General features: G+C 44.7%; 1 protein-coding gene across 17 annotated transcripts in view; it reads right to left on the reverse strand.

The window, feature by feature from the left end:
- Positions 1–20,028, reverse strand: part of arhgap44a (Rho GTPase activating protein 44a) — a 378,392-nt gene that overhangs the window by 46,489 nt on the left and 311,875 nt on the right. For all 17 annotated transcript variants that reach the window (XM_038778043.1, XM_038778047.1, XM_038778050.1 and 14 more), the window contains 6 exons: positions 17,762–17,889; positions 11,823–11,934; positions 7,710–7,791; positions 5,055–5,135; positions 3,223–3,336; positions 2,772–2,863 (listed from right to left, as the gene is read on the reverse strand). In XM_038778043.1, coding sequence (XP_038633971.1) covers positions 2,772–2,863; positions 3,223–3,336; positions 5,055–5,135; positions 7,710–7,791; positions 11,823–11,934; positions 17,762–17,889 — 609 coding nt within the window. The remainder of the gene's footprint in view (positions 1–2,771; positions 2,864–3,222; positions 3,337–5,054; positions 5,136–7,709; positions 7,792–11,822; positions 11,935–17,761; positions 17,890–20,028) is intronic.

The following is a 20,028-nucleotide window of genomic DNA, read 5'->3' on the forward strand; positions in this document are numbered from 1 at the left end:
TCTGCCCATCATGTTTGTGCCAGTGGAAAAATGAGCCCCCCCCCCCCCGAGTTTAATCCTATTTTCCAGCACTTGATTCATAGCCTTGGACGTTATGGCACTTCCAGTGCATATCCAGATACCTTTCCAATGAGTTGAGGGTTGATGTCTCTATTACCCTTTCAGGCATGACCCTTTGAATCTCACTGATCTCTCTGCTAAGGGAAATAGACCCTTACCGTCCACTCTATCCAGGCCCCTCACAACCTTGTACACCTCAATTAAAATCTCCCCTCAGCCTCTTCTGCTCCAAGGAGAACCAGCCCAATCTTTCCTCATAGTCCTGGCAATTTACCAGTCCTGGCAGCATTCTCGTAAATCTCCTCTGTACCCTCACTAATGCAATTACATCCTTTCATTAATGAGGTGACCAGAACTTCACACAATACTCAAGCTGTAGCCTAACTAATGATTTATATGGTTCTAGCATAACCTCCCCATTCTTATATTATATGCCTTGATTAATAAAGGATTCCATACGCCTTCTTAATCATGGAAACTATCCCAGTTAATATTGAATGATTAAAATCCTTTCCTATTGCTGCTCTATTGTTTTTGCACTTATCAGTGGTATGCCTCCATATTTGCTCCACCATCTCCCTCTGACTGTTTGTGGGGTCTATTGTACACTCAGTCATCCCACTGACTCAGCTCACTGGGCTAAATTGCTGGCTTTTAAAGCAGACCAAGCAGGCCAGCAGCACGGTTCGATTCCCGTACCAGCCACCCCGGACAGGCGCCGGAATGTGGCGACTAGGGGCTTTTCACAGTAACTTCATTGAAGCCTACCCGTGACAATAAGCGATTTTCATTTTCATTTAGCTCAATCCATGTGGCCTCAATTGATGACGCTTCTAATATACCATTCCTCTTCACCATTGTAATTGTTTCTTCGACCAAAATTTTCATTCTTTCCCTTCCTTTTTAGATCCCCTTCTCTGTCTTGTCTGGAAACCTGGCAGCCAAGAATGCGGAGCTGCCATTCCTGTCCCTCTCTCAGCCATGTTTCTGAAACAGCTACGGTGCCATACTGCCATGTTTCTATCTATGCCTCAGCCCACCTGCTTCATCTTCTGTACACTCCTTGCTTTGAAATGTATTCCTTTGAGCACTGCCAACTTCTTTCTTTTATTTTCTAACCTGATGTGACCATCAATTCACTCGAGACACGAGAGGAAGCAAACTGTGGCTTTAATAGACTTAGAACTGAGCCTGCCTGCGACCAGAAGAACTGAGGGCAGACTCACAAGGCTGCAGCACCTTATGCTTCCAGTAGTGGGAGGGGCCATGGGCGGAGCCGAGGGTGGAGCCCTGTACAAGCTCCTCATCTCCCCCTGTGGGCAGAGCCGCGCAACGGCTCACAGACAGAGCCCACAAGGACACAATGCTATACAGTGTGAATTACATGATGTACATTCACCACATAACCCTTGTTTTCTCTGCCTTCAGACTGATTCACTAACCTTCTGCCTTCCATTTCAATTTCTGACACTGTTAATATATCTAGAAGTAACATCAAGGTGTCACGTGAAACCAACACATGCCCCCATCCACTGGGAAAATAGAAAATCATTGCTTACTGTCATCCTCTGTTAAATAATTGCTCAGCAATGGGCTCTCTTGAATCTGGAAACACTTGGGCTGATAAAGTGTCTGATTCATTTTATTTCACGTGAATTACTGTAGCCAGCAGAGGGAGGGTAGAATTTCAACCATCAATAGTTGGAATTGAACTTTGCAGCTTGGATGTAAGGGTGTGTGGGGGTGTGTGTGGAGGGAGCTCATTTCAAGCTGCCTACTAATCCTATTTTAGCATATAAGTGGATGGGCACGATCTGTGAATAATCCGTGGAGGAGTCCAGAAAACATGTTCTAATTGATTTTTGAGGAGCCAGGAGGGCTGGGTATGTTACTCTGTACTTGGGGTTGCCAACTGTGATCAAATGTATTCCTGGAGATTTCATCCCATGACTTTCCCTCACACCTCAACCATTATTGCCCAAAACATCCACCCTGGTGACATATTGCCTTCCTCTGCCAGTTGGAAAGCAAAAAGACCCATGACCCAATTTGCTCGACTATCTGCTAAACAGCCTTCCTTTTCACATTTTCAATATACTGACATGTGGTAAAGAGAAATGTTCAAAGAAAACTAATTAAGCAGAACCCATCATTTAAATTTCCCGATGATTTTTCTTTAGCAGTCTCCTGGAGATTGATCTTTAATTGATGAAGACTCCAGGCCAATCCTAGTGTTGATATACTTGGTCCTCTCCTGCTGCAAAGAATGGAACTTACCCTTCCCCCCTAAACTCCCCGCTACAACCATCCCAGCTTCACTGAACCTACTTCTAACTGGATTGAGAGTCTGGCCTGTATTATGGTTATCTACAGCTTCGGGTGGCCTCATGGTACTCATTTCCTACCCACACCCCACCAGCCGGTTCAGAAAATGGATCTGACCTCCTGCTGGTACTACTGATAATAGTATCCTGACTGACAACATTTTCTCTAAGCTACATGGGTGCATGACCATGCAGCAAGCCATGATTTACCGTGCAGTGAACAAACAGGCTGCGCTCAATATGGGGTCCCCTGACGATGTGCATATGTGCGATCACGTCACAGTCTTAAAGGGACCATGCAGTGTAATAAAAGGCCACGCACAGCAAAAGGAAATTAGAGGGAACACAGCAGAGAGCTTCCTAATCACAGTCCAATTCAGCAATTACCTCCTGCGAAGAACCAATCGGCATGTTGTATTATGGGTTCGATGATACCCACAATCTGTATTGAGACTGTTGTCATCATTTCAGTCATAGACCTAGAGACAGAAAGGAACTGACCTAGTTAACTGCATTTTAGCAAACAAATTATCCAGAAAATGCTTGCACTTTCCAAAGAATTAACCTCTATATTCTCAGTAGGTAAATGTACCAATTGATGTCATACAGTGACACATATGAAAGTCAAGAGTGGGTTGCTGGTTCAGTCAATCTGCAATTTAACTGACTTTGTTTTTAGGTAATCAGAGTAGGTGCCCTGATTTTTGGAACCACAAACTGGTTCTAAATTAGAAGACATTCTAATCTCCACAACTGATGGATCAAAATTCACATATTCCTTAAAATTAGGCTAATATATTTATATTATACTAAATATCATAAGGTGAAAAATTCTTACCCTTCATTGGCTGTCCAAAGTAGATTGGGGCCCAGAACAATTGCCATGTTACCAGGTGTCATTTTGTTGGCGTCTTGATATTCCGTTAGTTTGGCTAGAAATTTTATCAAGTATCTGCAGATTGACGATACATTGCATTGTGTTAATCACTGCATTTTCTTAAATAAGTAAAATCCTGAATGTCGTTTCAATAACTTGCAACTATTCAACCATCTTTAACATAGAAATCCACAAGCTGCTTCAGAGAAACCAATCAGAAATAAATGAATGCTGGCTCGAGACAAAGAAGTGGACATTAGGAGGATATTAGGGAGGACATTAGGAGGGATATTAGGAGAGATTTAAGTGGATATTAGGAAGACTGACTAAAAACCTAGCTTTTAAGTTGAGTTGTAAAGGAGAATGGCAAGGTGGAGAATTGGAAAGTCAACTTAAGGAATTTTAGACCATGGACTGCAGTTGGCTAAAAACAAAGACTGCTAATGGTTGAGTAAAGAATGGAAGGGTCTCACAAAACCCAAACGTTGGAGGTTAGGAGAGTTTGTGGAGCAGAAGGAGGCAGTGATGGGTGTTGGACAGCTTGGCAAGGCTCGCGGAAGTTTCCAAGACAGAGAGGGCTGAGGTCATGAAGGAATTTAAACATAAGGAAAGCCTATAGGCAACTGAATTTTAATGAATTAAAGCTTCTGGAGGATGGAGAATGACACTGGCCACAAATGTCAAGTTTGAACATGCCACAGATTGGGGTGAAGGTTTTTATAGATGAGCCGAGGAAAAATGATGCAGTGATGGAAGTAGACAATCAAATTTTACCCAGTTACCCTGGTTTTCAGTAGCTTTTGTTCAATGAAAAATTAGTTGAATTCACTTTCGTTGCATGTTTACTCTTTGATATTGTGCCACAGGAGAATTTAACTAATTAAATTTGAGGCGAGAAGGGCAAGTGAAAAATGGGCCAAGATTTTCTAGTCACTGGATGGACAGACTTTGGACGTACGCTGGAAGATGTGCTATGTGACCCCATGGAAATCCCAAAGCAAGGACTCCGTGTGAATTGCAAGGAAGTTTGAGCTTCCAATGGAAAATTCCCTTGCTTCCCAGGATCTGACCCAACTGCTGCCCGACTCACCTACTTATCTCACCCACCTATAACCCTACTCACCTCACATACCTACCCACCACACCCAGCTGCCACTCTACTCACCTGCCACCTTACACCATTGGTCACTTACCTCACCCATCCTACCTGCTTACCCACATACCTCATCCACTCTACCCCCTTACTCACTTGCCTCATCCACACTGCCCTCTTACCTTCTGTACAGAGCAGATTTTAAAGAAGCTTTGGGACATTTAAACCCCCTACTTACCCATTTAGTGTCATCAAAAAGGGGGCGAGGTTTTGGAGCTCATTTTCTGCACTGTTCCCTACAAAGTTTGCTACACCGAATGAGTGATGAAGAATCTACCATCGGAAATTGCTCAGAAAAAAACAGATGCAAGTCTGTGTGTGTGCGTGTATTATTTGTGTCTGATCAGTTTTGGCAATAGGTTTTTGGCAACATGAAGTGTTAAGGTGAAAACAGAACTAACTGCTGGTCCAAATCAAGAATTCCTCAGCACTGCTCACAATATTCTGCAATAGTTTCCTGAAAACAGCCAATAAAGCCTTGCTTTTTGATAGGCTCTGGAACAGGTTTCCTGTACTCATTCAGTCGTACTGTTTTAGTAATCCACAGAATTATTCTTTTCACTTCACCAATGATAAAATAAGTAGGCGGCAACTGTTAATTACATACAATTACGCTATTGAAGCTAGTATTAACACTTACCTGAAATTGTTATAATTTGCCTTGGGTAATTTCTCACATGCATTCCATAATGCTTGAAGCCGTTTGTCCTGTTCCTGAATGCTGGTCATTTCAAACAGAGAGTAGCATTTATGCATCCATACAAATATTGTGTTCACTATTCTGGTTTCTAGTTCAAAAATTTGAATATTTCTTAAAGCTATGCCACAAGAAAGTAATTTTCTGTAAACAATGGAAATTTGACCGTTTCTAAAAGAACAATAATATTTTGTTTCGATAGTTCATCACTTGCCTCTAAATATATTATATGGTTATATAATTTCACTGATAGTTTCCTTACTAACTCAACACTGATTTTTATTGCTGTGGAACTCGTTTCTAACAATATTTATGCCTAGCTCTCTCTACAGGATTTTGCTCATCTGTGTTTTCCTTCTATAATTAAACTTCTCCAGGTCCCTTAGTCTCCACATGCTGGACATCATTCGGAGTGACTGGGTAATTACCCACTTCCCAAGATTTTACTTTTGCCACGCTTCAACTAATCATTGGGAAGTGCATCAAATTAAGCCGGATGGACCAATGTTGTCTGTGGATTTTCTGCTATTCCTCATGTATCTATGTAACCGGTTGCTGCCTGATACAGAACAAGGGCTGGATTTTCAACCTGCAAGTTGGTGGGAGCTAAAGGTAGCCTCACCGCCTGGCTTGCAGGTTCCTTGGTTCCATCCCACCTCCTGGCCATTTTTGTGAAGATGGGATTGGGTGCCAGCAGAGCTACCATCCTGTATCAGACGGGCAAGCCAATCAGGCTCAGTAAGAGCCGAATTGTGGCATTTTAAAGGAGACCGATTTAAAGATTCCACTTTCCCATTTGGTGGCAGAGACCAGTTTAAGTGTTTGGAGGCAGCTTCGCAGCGACAGACTGAGGAGTCAGCACTCCAGGCAGGCTTACAGGGCCTCCCTCTCTATCTGGGTGCAGGAGCATCCATACGTCACCCCATAGAGGGCAGACCCCGCCAACTCTCACCATAGTCATAACTTAACTGCAAAAACATTTTTAAATTAAGGATTTAAAACAGTTGGAAAGAGAGCACCTTCAAGAGCCCTCTTTCTTACCTTTCATTACTGTCTGCGGCTTCTTTCAGACCGGAAGGCCTCTGTTTGGTTCTCCAACTTTGTGACTCCACCCAATGTCCTGAACTGGACGATGAACCTGGCCAGGCCAATTAAGGGAGCTCGCCGTGAAAGCCAGAAAGGGTGACTGATTCCCCTGCGGGTGGGCTCGGCACCAAAAACAGTCCCAACCTCTTTTCCCACCCCCAAAGCAAAATCCAGCCCCAAGAACCTGCCATTTGCAAGGACGTGTAAGCAAGTCACTCCCGGGCCTCTGTTAAAGAAGTCATGAGCGCAAAGTCCAGAGTGACCAAGTTGTCAACTGTTCTTTGTGTAGGAAGTGCCTAAACCTCTGCTAGCTACCTCTCTGTGATAACACAAATGTTACAAGGAAATGGTGTGTAGAGTACGGTATACCTGGATAAGAAAGCATGAAATGGGAAAGGGTCAGTCAAACTCATCATATCCATGCCTTCCTGGACTGTGTAGAAATATGATATCATGGACTCACTCTTATGATTTGATCTCGCAAATTCCTGAACAATGTTTTCATACATCCCAGCGCCCTCCACAGTTAAAGCTTTCCCTCCTCTGACCGAGTTAACTCCTGAAACCTTCATGTCCGATCAAGTATTTGATCAGACTAAACCTTTCTATATAGCCTTTGATCAAATTTCCAACTAGGTGTTTATTCAGCTTATTTTTGAATGGTTTAAGACTTTGCATCGAAAGTTGATTCCACATAACTGGGCTTCTGAGGAAGCAAAAAACCTCTGACTTTTAAAATATCCGTTTATGTGATGTGGGGCATCGCTGGCTGGGCCAATATTTATTACCCATTCCTGAGGGCATTTAGAGTAAACCACAGTTTTGTGGGTCTGGAACCACATGTAGGCCAAGGACACCAGACTTCCTGTCCCTAAGGGATGTTAGTGAACCAGATGGGTTTTTATGACAATCGACAATGGTCCATGATAATTCCAGATCTTTTAATTGAAATTTCGCCACCTGCCATGGTGGGATTCGAACCCAGGTCCTCAGTACATTACCTTGAGTCTCTGGATTCCATGTCCTGTGACAAGACCATTGTAATAACCTTCACGGGATATACAGTGTGCGGAGGATCGTTTTTCCCATGCTCCTTGCGGAGTACAAGCTCCCACGCTCAGGGTGGGTAGCTTACCTGTACTTGTATAAAAGGTTGGCCTGTGTGCAGCCGACCGCCAGGAGAGAGAGTACCTGGTGAGGTTCGACCGGTACTCATGTATACAATTGTTGTAAAATAAATGTTGTTTACTTTTTGCTTACTTTGGGCTTCCTGAGCCTTATTAAAACCACTACGCCGCTGCCTCTCCATACGAATATTATTAGTACATGACACAACACATCAGAGCAATATGCACTGTATACGACTGCTTGCTTTATGAAATTACCAGGGTCAGATAATAATTTTCTTTATTATCTAACTCAGCATAATCCAGGAATAGAGTAAATAGGATCAACTTTAAATTATAAATGGAGACAGCATGAAATCGAAGGGAACGATTATTAAATACTTACTTTGAAGCCTGTATCCATTCATCATACAACTCAAACGTCATCAATGGTTCTGGTAGCTCTCGAAGATACGATTTAAGGGCTCCTTATGAAGGAAGGCAATTTATTCTCATTTAGTTAACGCAGCAAAAGGATTACTACCAAAGCTTCCATAATACCCTGGATCCAACATATTATTTTCTTTGATGAATGAATGAATGGATAACAGAACACAGCTACATCTTTTTAAACACAGTTTTCAAAGTTAGAAGAAATATCCTGGGCTAGGAAGCTTTGCAACTCTTACAAAATTATGGGCTGGATTCTCTGCCCCGTCGCGCCACATTTCTGCTTCATCCTGCCGGCGGGGTGCTCCGTTACGCCGGCTGGACATTGGGGTTTCCCATTGTGAGGCAGCCCCACGTAGAGTTACATAATTTATATAAATAAATCTACATAGAAACATAGAAAACAGGAGCAGGAGGAGGCCATTCGGCCCTTCCAGCCTGGTCTGCCACTTATGATCATGCCTGATCATTCAACTCAATAGCCTAATCACGCTTCCCTCCCATTTCATTTGATCTCCTTCACCCAAGTGCTAAATCTAACTGCTTCTGGAAAATATCCAACGATTTGGCTTCAACTACTTCCTGTGGTAACGAATTCCACAGGCCGACCATTCTGGGTGAAGAAATTTCTCCTCATCTCTGTCCTAAATGGTCTACTTCATATCCTCAGACTGTGACCCCTGATTCTGGACAACCCCACCATCGGGAACATCCTTCTTGCATCCACCCGGTCTAGTTCTGTTAGAATTTTATACGTTTCTATGAGAGCCCCCTCAATTTTCTGAACTCCGGGGGATACAATCCTCACCGACTCAATCTCTCCTCATACATCAGTCCCGCCATTCCAGGTATCAGTCTGGTAAATCTTCGCTGCACTCCCTCTATGGCAAGAACATCCTTCCTCAGATAAGAAGACATATATTGCACACAATATTCTAGGTGTGACCTCACTAAGATCCTGTAATTTGCAGCACGACATCCCTGCTTCTGTATTCGATATCCTATCGCAATGAAGACCAGTATACCATTTGCCATTTTTACTGCCTGCTGTACCTGCATGCTTACCTTCAGTGACTGGTGTATGAGAAACCCAGGCCTCGTTGCACATTCCCCTCTCCTAATTTATGGCCATTCAGATCATTGTCTGCCTTCTCGCTATTGCTACTAAAGTAGATAAACTCCCATTTATCCAAATTCTACTGCATCTACCATTCATTTGTCCACTCACTTAACTTGTCGAAATCATACTGAAGGATTTCTGTATCCTCCTCACAACTCACCCTCCCACCCAACTTGGTGTGATCTGCAAATTTGGAGTCATCTGCAAATTTGGAGATATTACATTTTGTTCCCTCATCTAAATCATTAATATTCATTGTGAATAGCTGACGTACTAGCACCAATACCTGCGGTACCCCACTAGTTACTGCCTGCCAATTTAAAAATACTTGTTAATTCCTACTATTTTGTTTCCTGTCTGCCATCCAGTTTTCTATCCATCTCAATACATTACCCCTAATCCCACGTGCTTTAATTTAACATGCTAATCTCTTATGTGCGACTTTGTCAAAAGCCTTCTGAAAGTCCAAATAAACCACATCCACTGGCTCCCCCTCATCAATTCTATTAGTAACATCCTCGAAGAATTCCAGTAGATTTGTCAAGCATGATTTCCCCTTCATAAATCCATGCTGACTCTGTCTGATCCTGCGACTGTTTTCTAAGTGCTCACATATAAAATCTTTTTTGTCATTATTTATTTATTTATTTTTAAATAAATTTAGAGTACCCAATTCATTTTTTCCAATTAAGGGGCAATTTAGCGTGGCCAATCCACCTAACCTGCACATCGTTGGATTGTGGGGGCGAAACCACACAAACACGGGGTGAATGTGCAAACTCCACACGGACAGTGACCCAGAGCCGGGATCGAACCTGGGACCTCGGCGCTGTGAGGCAGCAGGGTTAACCCACTGCGCCACCATGCTGCCCCACCTATAAAATCTTTGATAGTGGATTCTAGAATTTCCTCCAATATTGATGTCAGGCTTACTTAATTCACTGTTTTCTCTCTACCTCCCTTTTTCAATAGTGGAGTTACATTAGCTAGCCTCCAATCTGCAGGAACTGTTCCACAATCTATAGAATTCTGCAAGATGACCACTGATGCATCCACTATTACTAGAGACACTTCTTTAAGTACTCTGGGATGTAGATTATCAGGCCCTGGAGATTTATCAGCCTTCAATCCCATTAGTTTCCCCAACACCATTTCCCTACTAATATTATTCTCCTCCAGTTCCTCCCTTTCACTAAACCCCGAGTTCCCCACAATTTGTGGTATCTACTTTTTTGCAGGGATTTCTAATGGGAACGGAAAGTGATGGGTTTAGATGTAACTGAGCCCTGAAAAAAATCCAACTTTCCTAATTTCCTGACACTGGGGCTACTGAATTTCATCTTTGAGCTACAGGTACCAAGTTAAGGAAGACAACCTCTACCTGACTTCCTTGATAATTTGAAGTCAATTTGAGGTTATTCATGAAGCCTTCTCAACCTCACCCCTTGCCTGAGGTGTGGTGACCCTCAGGTCAAATCACCACCAGTCAACTCAAAGTGGAGAGCAGCCTATGGTCCTCTGGGACTGTAGCGAGATTTCCATTTCCATACACAAGTCACTGGTAATCAGTCTGCCCGTAAACCTTCAAGACTCAAAGCCACATTTTTAAATGGTTTTAAACTTAACATTTTTTCAAGTACAGCTGTTAGGTTAGGAACATTGCATCTGCATGATGAAACTGCAGTAAAGATAATGATGGTATCTGAGGGTAGGCAGTAAAAATCATATTGAATTTATCTTTTAAAAAGATTTGTGACAAGGCCTTGGTAAAGTGCACTTGTCAATAGCATCTAAGCATTCCTCAGGGAAATGAAAAAGGTGGGTTGCAAGAATGCTCATGACATGATTTTGTTTTTTGAGTACTCTTTCTTAGAGAGCCTCTTGCAAAGAAACTTGAAGCACCCATTGTTCACAGCGATGCACCCTTTGTTCACAGCTATCAGTTTAGTTGTATTCACTGCAGCAAAATAAAAGCTGCACCAATCTTCATGTAAGAGAGGAAAGGAGCTAGTCCGACAAGAATGGTAACTATATCCATCACTAAACAAAAGCAAGTTAATGCAATGTTGTTGCTCTTCCCGCACCTAGTGGCGCGCAAGGCAGACTTTCATCTGTTCCCATCAGAAGGATTTTCTGAAACAGGTCACTAGTCTGTCGCCAGAGGCCTATAGCTTGAGGAGCACCACTCTGTATCAAGCATGGCTGACCAGGAGTGTCTCTTGCTCCTGCCTGCCATCAGCCTGTGTCGGAAGGATTTTGCAGGTTGATACTCAACCTTTATGACCAGGTTGCAAACACACCTTCCTTGGGTCATAAAATCATGGGGTGGGATTCGAACCAACCCAGAGCTTTTGGCTCAGAGGAAGGGACGCTACCCACTGCGCCACAAGGCATCCTTTTTACTGTTTTGAGTGTTATTCATAAATAACGCCTATTGGGAGGCTGTGCCTATTTTACAAAATAAATACTATGCAATGTAAAAGAGTATTTTGAAGACACATTATCGAAGATTAGTATGTACAGACTTCGAGTGTGCATGCCATATTTTAAAATCGAGTATGTTATACTGACAAACAAAAGCATTTGAAACAACTACAGTGTTGGTTTGCCGATTTGACTGCAATGAAAAAATGAATTATTGGATTAATGCACCCAAACTTTAATCAGACTACTTTGAAAAGATTGGCTTTAATCCCATAAAAACCAGTTTCTATCCTGTTATTGCAAGGATCCAGTGACAATCTAATGTAACGAGAACCAGTGTAAACTATGTGTAAATTGCTCAGATTAGGTATAACTCAAATATAATCAAGGTTAAGTCAGTATAATTTGTAGAAGATCCAAGATAGATGCAAATGTTATCAGTTTAATAATGGATATAAATCAGTCAATGAAGGTAATTTTAGAATACTACCTTTCAAACACAGCAGCTCATGCTCTGCAACATACCTGCTACAGCGTGAGGATCGACAGAATATTCTTGTACATCCAGCACACCACAGTCAAGTGAAGCCTTCAGCTTTTTCAGTTTGGAGGCAGAAGCAGCCACTCTGAACAGGCCCTGGGGAACAAACTCTGATCAATCCCATTGCCGAACAGAATATCCAACTAACTCAGTAAAAACCACAAAAGGGTCACTATCATGTTTCAAAGCGCTACTTTTGGCAATCGCACTCCTGTAATGTTAGATTAATTAAGCTGCACTTTGACCAGGAGACATAAAATTTAGCTCAAACTCTTAAGAGTCAAAGCACAGCTGGGAACTGGTATTCGGGGACTGAGCTGTCAGCCAGGTATGCAGTGAAGACAGATAGGTGTTATGTAATGTATTTTAAGAGTACAGAAAAATATGTTTTTGATGTGCAGGAGGAAGATTATTTTTATTATTCAAGGATATGGAAAAATACACGGGACAGAATTTTCTGCTTCAGCCGGCAGCAGCAATCGTGATGGGCAGGGGAAATTAATTTGCTAACTGGCAAAATATCTGTTTCCTGACAGCAGGATAAACAGTTGGAATTTAGTTCTCCTGTCTTCCAAGGTTTTGTTAAAGGTGAGTCGAAAACCCTGCCGAACAATGACGGGAACCACACTTGTATGCCTGCTCATTAAATGATCACCTCCCCAGAATTAGGTTCACCTTCCAAATTACATTCCCCACCAGCAAGAAGGTAGAATGCTCAGTTTTATGACTCGATGTAAGTGGCGCATACCTGGCGAGCTTCACCTCTTCCCCAATTTTGAGGTCCATTGATGTTACTTTCACCTTCTTGGGCACCGCGTTTAACTTTGCCGTTAGCAGACGCTGCACCAAGGCTGAACACGGGAGGTAATGAAAGTTGGAATGGGGGACGGATAGGATGGAAGGGTAGAGCGAAGGCAGGACAGGGGAGGACGACTCATAGGAGAAAGGGGAGGGGAAGAGTGTCAGGGGGAGCTGTATGGAAAGAGTGTTTGGGAAAGTGGGAGGGGGCTGAAAGGTTTTTGGAGAAATGGAGGGGGTCTTAGAGGGAAGGGTCGGTGGTCCTAGAGGGAGCAGTCAAGGTCTGGTGATAGGAGGGAACAGTCACACTTAGAGGGGTAAGTGCATTTGGGTGACACCTCCAGGGTGAGAATCTGGTTGGTGAAGGTTTGATCGGGGGTGGCGGGTGGTGGTCACAGAAAGTGACAAGACTTGTGGCTCTGATAACGGGGGACAGGGTCATACTGGCATGGGGATGGTAACAATGGTCAACTTTGAAAGGCGGAAAGGCATGTGGTGACAGATCGTGATAGAGTTCAGGGCAACGTGTGAGGTTCAAGTGTGACAGAGGAGAGAAGAATGATGGTACTGGGTGGGTCTATGGTTATGGGAGGAAGTTGGTGGGTGACAGGGGTCGAGCAGAAGGTGGTGGAGCAAGTTGAAAGATGACATACACCATTTTCACCAACTAGTCTTGACTATGAAATGAAATGAAAATCGCTTATTGTCACGAGTAGGCTTCAATGAAGTTACTGTGAAAAGCCCCTAGTCGCCACATTCCGGCGTCTGTTCGGGGAGGCTGGTATGAGAATTGAACCGTGCTGCTGGCCTGCCTTGGTCTGCTTTAAAAGCCAGCGATTTAGCCCAGTATGCTAAACCAGCCCCTCAGTTCATCAGTGAGATCTCTTGAGGTGGGAGGAGGGTCTTTTTGGGTGGGTGGAGTTTAAGGTGAGCAGATGTGGCCGACTAAAGGGAGACAACTATGAGTCAACTGGATGTCAGGGATGAACATTTGTGTTTTCCTCTCTATGGTGAAGCCCACATTGCAGGTTTGTTCTCCTCTCATGGGTCTCATAACATTGAGATCCCAGCAAGGTGTGCAGCTGCCATTCATTCTGTGCTATTTACCATCAGCTACATTCAGAGCCATGGCTGAAGGGAGGGAGGAAGGTAGATGCCTCCAAAGGACAGAGCAGGAGGAGCAAAGGCCTGAGCAGCAAGAGGCCACATAAGACCATGAGGCTGGTGAACACAGACAACAGCAAAGGTGAGCATTCGGTGTAGCGCCAGGGGTGCTCTTATCAGATGAGCAAGACAAGACCGGAGGCGCCTTAAAGAAAATATGTCCCGGGGTGTGATTGCTCACATCTGCGAGCTTCTCCTGTATAAGCTGTGGTGGCCAAGGATTCTGGAGGTGTAGTGTGGAGCTCTTGGCTTGCAATGAGTGTCCGAGTACCATTTAAATATGGTGCCATGTCCTTCAACCCCATGAAGCAACAGCAGGATGGGCGACTTCCAGCCAACTGCAACACGAGATTCACCAAGCTCCTCGCTGATGCATAATTAATGAGCTGAACAGTGTAAAATCACACGTGTTCATCTGACCAGCGGGAATCAAGTCGACTTTCCCACTCGCCACTGGACTTCAACTCCAGAACGGAAAATTCTGCCTAGAGTCTGTAATTAGCATCACATTAATTTGCATGCTACAGCTTCAAACAATGAGAATGTTATGGTCTGTGGCTGCAGGTGGTAATTCTGCATATGACATAATATTAATTTAGTACTAGCTTGACATTGCAAAGTGAACCAATTGTGACTCAATATGAAAACCAGACTGAGTAGCCCTGGCAGAATACAAACCAAGTGTAAGTGAGCAGATTATTGATGGTTGAAAGCACCGTCAATGATACTTTCCATCACCTTGCTGATGATCAAGAGTAGGCTGATGGGGCGGTAAGTGGCTGGGTTGGATTTGTCCTGCTATGTTGTGGACAGGACATACCTGGAAAATGTTCCATATTGCCGGGTAGATGCTGGTGTTGTGGCTGTGCTAAAACAGTTTGGCCAGGGGCGCAGTTAGTTCTGGAGCACAAGTCTTCACTACTGCTGCCAAAATATTGTCAGGGCGCATTGACTTTGCAATATCCAGTGCCTCCAGCTCCAGCTCCAGCGATATCATGTGGAGTGAATCAAAATGGCTGAAGACTGACATCTGTGATGCTGGGGACCTCTTAATGACACCGAGATGAATCACCAACTTGGCACTTCTGGCTGAATTGTTGTGAATGCTTCAGTCTTATTTTTTGAACTGATGTGTTGGGCTCCTCCATCATTGAGGATGGGGATATTCATGGAGCCTCCTGCTCCAATGAGTTGTTTAATTGTCCACCACCACTCACACCTGGATGTGGCAGGACTGAAGAGCTTAGATCTGATCCATTAGTTGTAGGATTGTTTAGCTCTGTCAATCACCTGCTACTTTCACGATTTGACCTTCAAATAGTCCTATGTTGTACCTTCACCACAATAAATGGTGGAGCAGGTTCAAAGGGCTGGATAGCCTCCTCCTGCTCCTATTTTCTAGTTTCTATGTTTGACACCTTATTTTTAGGTATCCTGGTGCTGTTCCTGGCCTGCCATGTTAATGGTAGAGTGGGGGTTATGCCGGCCTATGAGGTTACAGATTGTGGTTGTGTACAATTCTGCTGCTGCTGATGGCCCACAGCATGCCCGGTGGTAGTGTCACACAAAACAATGCTGGATATCCTCAATGTGAAGACAGGACTTTGTCTCCACAAGCACTGTGCAGTGGTCACTGCTACCAACATTGTCATGCATCAACGATTGGTAGATTGGTGACAATGAGGTCAGGTTGTTGGCTGCCTGACCACCTGCGCTGACCCAGTCTGGGAGCCATGTCCTTTATGTCTGGAGCCTAAAACCAGATGGGTTTTTATGACAATGGTTTCATGGTCACTAATACTGAGACCAGATTTATTAACTGAATTTAAATTCCACCAGCTGCCGTGGTGGGTCTTACACCCCTGTCTCCATAATATTAGCTTGGGCCCCTGGATTAATAGTCCGTGAAATTGCATGGAGGGGGTTCTCGGTTCTTTCTGGGTTCCCACCTTCTTGGACCTGGTAGCAATTTTGCGCTGGGACAGGTAGGGCCTTGGACGGGAAGCCGACCCTTGTCCCAGTTAAGGGCTTTTTCCCACCCAGCCTCAATCTTTAGGCTGGCGAGCAGATGACATTTGGTGGTAATCCCAGAAATAGAGGGAGATAGATAGCAGCCGAAGGAGCAGGGTGGGGCCGCCACCATCAGAAGCCACACATCCTTACCCCCCCTCTCCGGTCTCACCCCCCCAGGCTCCGATTACCCCCCTTGTGAATCCGCAGGCCTTCCATACCCTCCCCGACCAGATCATCGACACTTTTTGGGCTTAGGCTCAGGAAGTGGGCTGCAAGTCATGCCCACTGCCAATCAACACTCGTTGGAGTGTAAAATGACAGCGGGACGGGAATGTGTTCTCCACCGTGTTTTCAGGTAGCTGGGGGGGGTGGGGGGGGGGGGGGGGGGCTCATCCTAAAAATTCATGCTCTCCATGATTTCACCAGAGGGGATGCTGGTGAGGCAGCATCGGATCAAATTTTCCACCTTTACAATTTTAAATCCTTGAAAAAGTTAACCCTGGCTGAATGAGATGTAACTGGGTTTTGAGACAGTATATTGCCTTCATCAGTAACACCCTCATCCACACTAAAAGCTAAATTTACATTTTTGGAATGTCAAATGTTTCCACTGTGAGATAAAATGGTCCACATTTTTAGTTTCTATCTGAATGAACTCAAAATCATTTATTCCAATATGTGAATATTGAACTTTAACTTAATAGTTAGTTATGTAGGAAGGCTGGAACTGTTTACTGACATCACTAGCACATCCCCTTGACTTGATGGCAGATTTAAACTGACGTTAAGAAAGAGGAACTCCACTGCTGATTGCTCGATCATTGTGGGCAGCTTTCTTTGCGGTTTGTGGTGAGCGTCACCTTCACCACATATTGCAAAATCCAATTCCATACGGCTGTGGTCACAAATTACCACCATTCAATTCCAATTGGGTAACATCTGTTTTCTTGTGACAAGTTTCTTTCATATGAAAGGAAGCAGTCAAATACCGTTGTCATTGAAATTTTATTTTCAATTGTATATGTTAAAAATCCTTTGGGATGGGAAATGTGTTATAGAAAATGGGGGGACTGGAAATAGAATCTGTTGTTATTATTCAACAAATGCTCACCATATTACAGCATCAACCTGCAAAAGAAATAAAGGGTGCAATTCTCCCCCCAAAGATTTCTAAGTGTGGTCTCCGGCAGGAAATGTGGGGCAATTCCCACCATTTTTGGAGTTTGGGGTGTTTTGTGCCGTGAACGATATGTGTGGGACCCAAAGACATCGGCGAGGATGGACCCTCAGAGATTGCTGCGCTCTTTCAAATCTCAGAATAATGCGACATAACCTCTCCATCTCATCCCTACTCATTCCTGTTGGCAAAGACCCTCCAATCACCAGCATCAGGCATCCCCCTACCATTCGCCAGTACCAGCGTCTCCCCCAAATGAGCGACACCCTGAAATGGGGCTGCCAAAGGTCCTGTCGCTTCATGACCCTCCCCTTCATGCCATGCCTTGTCGGGCCCTGACCCGTGGCACTTCGTTCTAGCATCCTGGCAGTGCCATCTCGGGTTCCAGAGGCCAGTGCCTTGCCATGTCCCTGTACACCCGGGGACTACACTGGCCTCCAAGATCCCCGGCGAGGTCATCGCGTTGCCTTTTTTGGAGAACAGTAGTGATTTGCTCCGGCACCACGTCATGCCGATGGTTGGGAACACAGTGTACACCTGAAAGACTTGGTGTCAATAAATCCATTTAAATTCATGGTAGCATGGTAGGCAGGCTCATGCCCTCGCTGATTACCTCTGCTGGGAAAGCCCGGGAACATCACATACGTTTGGCACCCGGTGCAAATCCCGTTTCAGGGCACTTCTGGTATTTTCCCGACACAGCGGGATTTGCACCGGCGCAGCACCCGAGGTGCGTAAGCAGACTGAAGGTGAATGAAAGGGAAAGATTACCTCTTCCTGCATGCCACACTCCAGCAACATTGTCACACAGGCCTCAATGGGAAATGCGATTTCTCTTCCACTTATTGCAAGGTGCTCCCCCAGTGGCTTGCCAAACGAAGGTTTTTCTATCCAAGCCTCTTTGGCGGGAAATAAAAAAGGAAATATTTCCAAACATTATCCAAATGTTTCCGCGATACATCCTAATGAACTACTGTAAATAAATTGGGCACATTTTTCAATTAGATCTCCCCGAGAGGATTTTAAATTTGATGTTGATTCTATTGGGGCACTGATCTGATACATTAAACAAAACAAGTAAACTTTACCACAGCAACATTTATTTTGGTTCCCTTCATTTCTTTCTTAAAGGTATTTTTCCCTTAAAGAGTAAGGTTACATGCTCCCCACTCATGAACTCTCTGCCTTCCAATGAGATTTCACATTCTGGCCACCCCACGCCGCCGGGGCACCCGTGGGCATTGGGGCGCTGCTGGAAAGAACGACTGCTTAGTATTGTGCGGTTGCGTTCTGCCTTAACCTGCCGAGCAGACCCTCGAGGATTTTGCTCTGCCCTGATCAAGTGAAAAAGTCTACGAAGGTGAACCCACATGCATTAAAGTTAGAATGACATTTGGAAAAACACATCTGTTAGTTCTGTGCAGTCCAACACAGCATTTGACAGAGAAATTACAATCTCTATGTAACGTTGCAAATATATTACAGCAATCATCTGCTCGTTGTTAGTTCAGGTCAGATCACAAATGAACTTTAAGAATCTGCACAAGCACCTTTCAATAAATTCTAATTACATTGCATGAAATGACATCTTTGTGTTTCAGTAACCTTGGGAACTGAAACTGTTCAACTCATGATTGGTAGCTGTGAAAATAATGGGTGGGAGTCACTGGCCTTCCCGCTCCATGGGCTGGATTCTCCATTTGCCGACGCCAAAATCGTGAAACGCGTTTGGGCAGAGAATAGCTCCCGACGCCGAAATCACGGTAGACGCCGGTTTGACGCTAAATCGGGATGCTCTGGCACCCTGAAATTGGCGTAAATGCGAAGTACAGTAAGCATTTCATTAGTGGGCCTGAAGCCTGATACTCCGGGACTTCCGCGATTCAGTGCCTCCGATGGGCCGATTTCCCGATGGCGTGGTTCACATGTGCTCTCACAAATCGTGAACCTGTGTCCTGGCTGGTGAACGAGAGAGTGGCGGAAGCAAACGCCGTGGAGTGACTGCGGGCTGCTGGCCCGGACACCGGCCGTGCTGGCTACAGTGAGGTGGGGTCCTGACAGGGCCTTGCCAGGGCCGGGGGAAGGTAGGGGGAGGAAGAGAAGGGAGGGGGAAGAACAGGCTGAGCAGTGGGGGGAGTGGGATGGTGGGGGTGCAGAATATCTAATTTAATGATTTCCGTCCGTTCAATTGAACTGCTAAAATAATGGGCAGAATTTTCAAAAAATTGCAGAGTGCTGGATCAGACGAGAAAAACAGCACAAAACGCGCTGGTTTCACAGTTGCTTTTTCTCGCCAGATCATACTGCACACTGTGCAATTTCAAAGAGCTGGCGAAGACTACACAGCCTGCTGGGGGTGTGACCTAAACGCGCCAGCAAGGCTGGCATTCAGAGATAAGGGCACCTCGATCTCAAAGTGAAGTTAAAGGTCCCCCACCACCCTGAGGCATCAGGAGCCCCAGCAGTCAAGAGTAACATGCCAGCATTGTGGGGGGGGGGGGGGGGGAAACACATACAATGAACCCAGAAGCAACAGCATAAAGCTGTATTTGAATATTAAAATGCATTCAAATCCATAGTAATCAGGTTCATGCCCTCACTGGACTGGGCATGCACATGTTTACCTTGCCAGCGGGGGGGGGGGGGGGGGGGGGGGGGGGGCAGGGAAGATTTCAAATTGAGTGTCCGCGACGAATGGGGCCGGAGAATCGCCGCCAATATCTACTCAATTTAACTATCTAATAGAATATTTAATATAATCATATCTAATAAATTCAACTATCAGTATCTGCTAAAATAATATCTAATTAATTCAACCGATGGCAAGGTGGCACAGTGGTTAGCATTGCTGCCTCACATCAGGGACCCAGCTTCAATTCTGGCCTTGGGTGACTGTCTGTGTAGAGTTTGCATCTTCTCCCCGGTGGCAGATTGGGTTTCCTCCGGGTGCTCCGGTTTCCTCCCACAGTCCAAAGATGGGCAGGTTATGTGCGGTTACAGGGTTATGGGATGGGGCGGGGAGTGGGCATAGGTTGTGT

This window comes from Scyliorhinus canicula, chromosome 18, assembly GCF_902713615.1.
Source record: "Scyliorhinus canicula chromosome 18, sScyCan1.1, whole genome shotgun sequence".
Classification (NCBI taxonomy): Eukaryota; Metazoa; Chordata; class Chondrichthyes; order Carcharhiniformes; family Scyliorhinidae; genus Scyliorhinus; species Scyliorhinus canicula.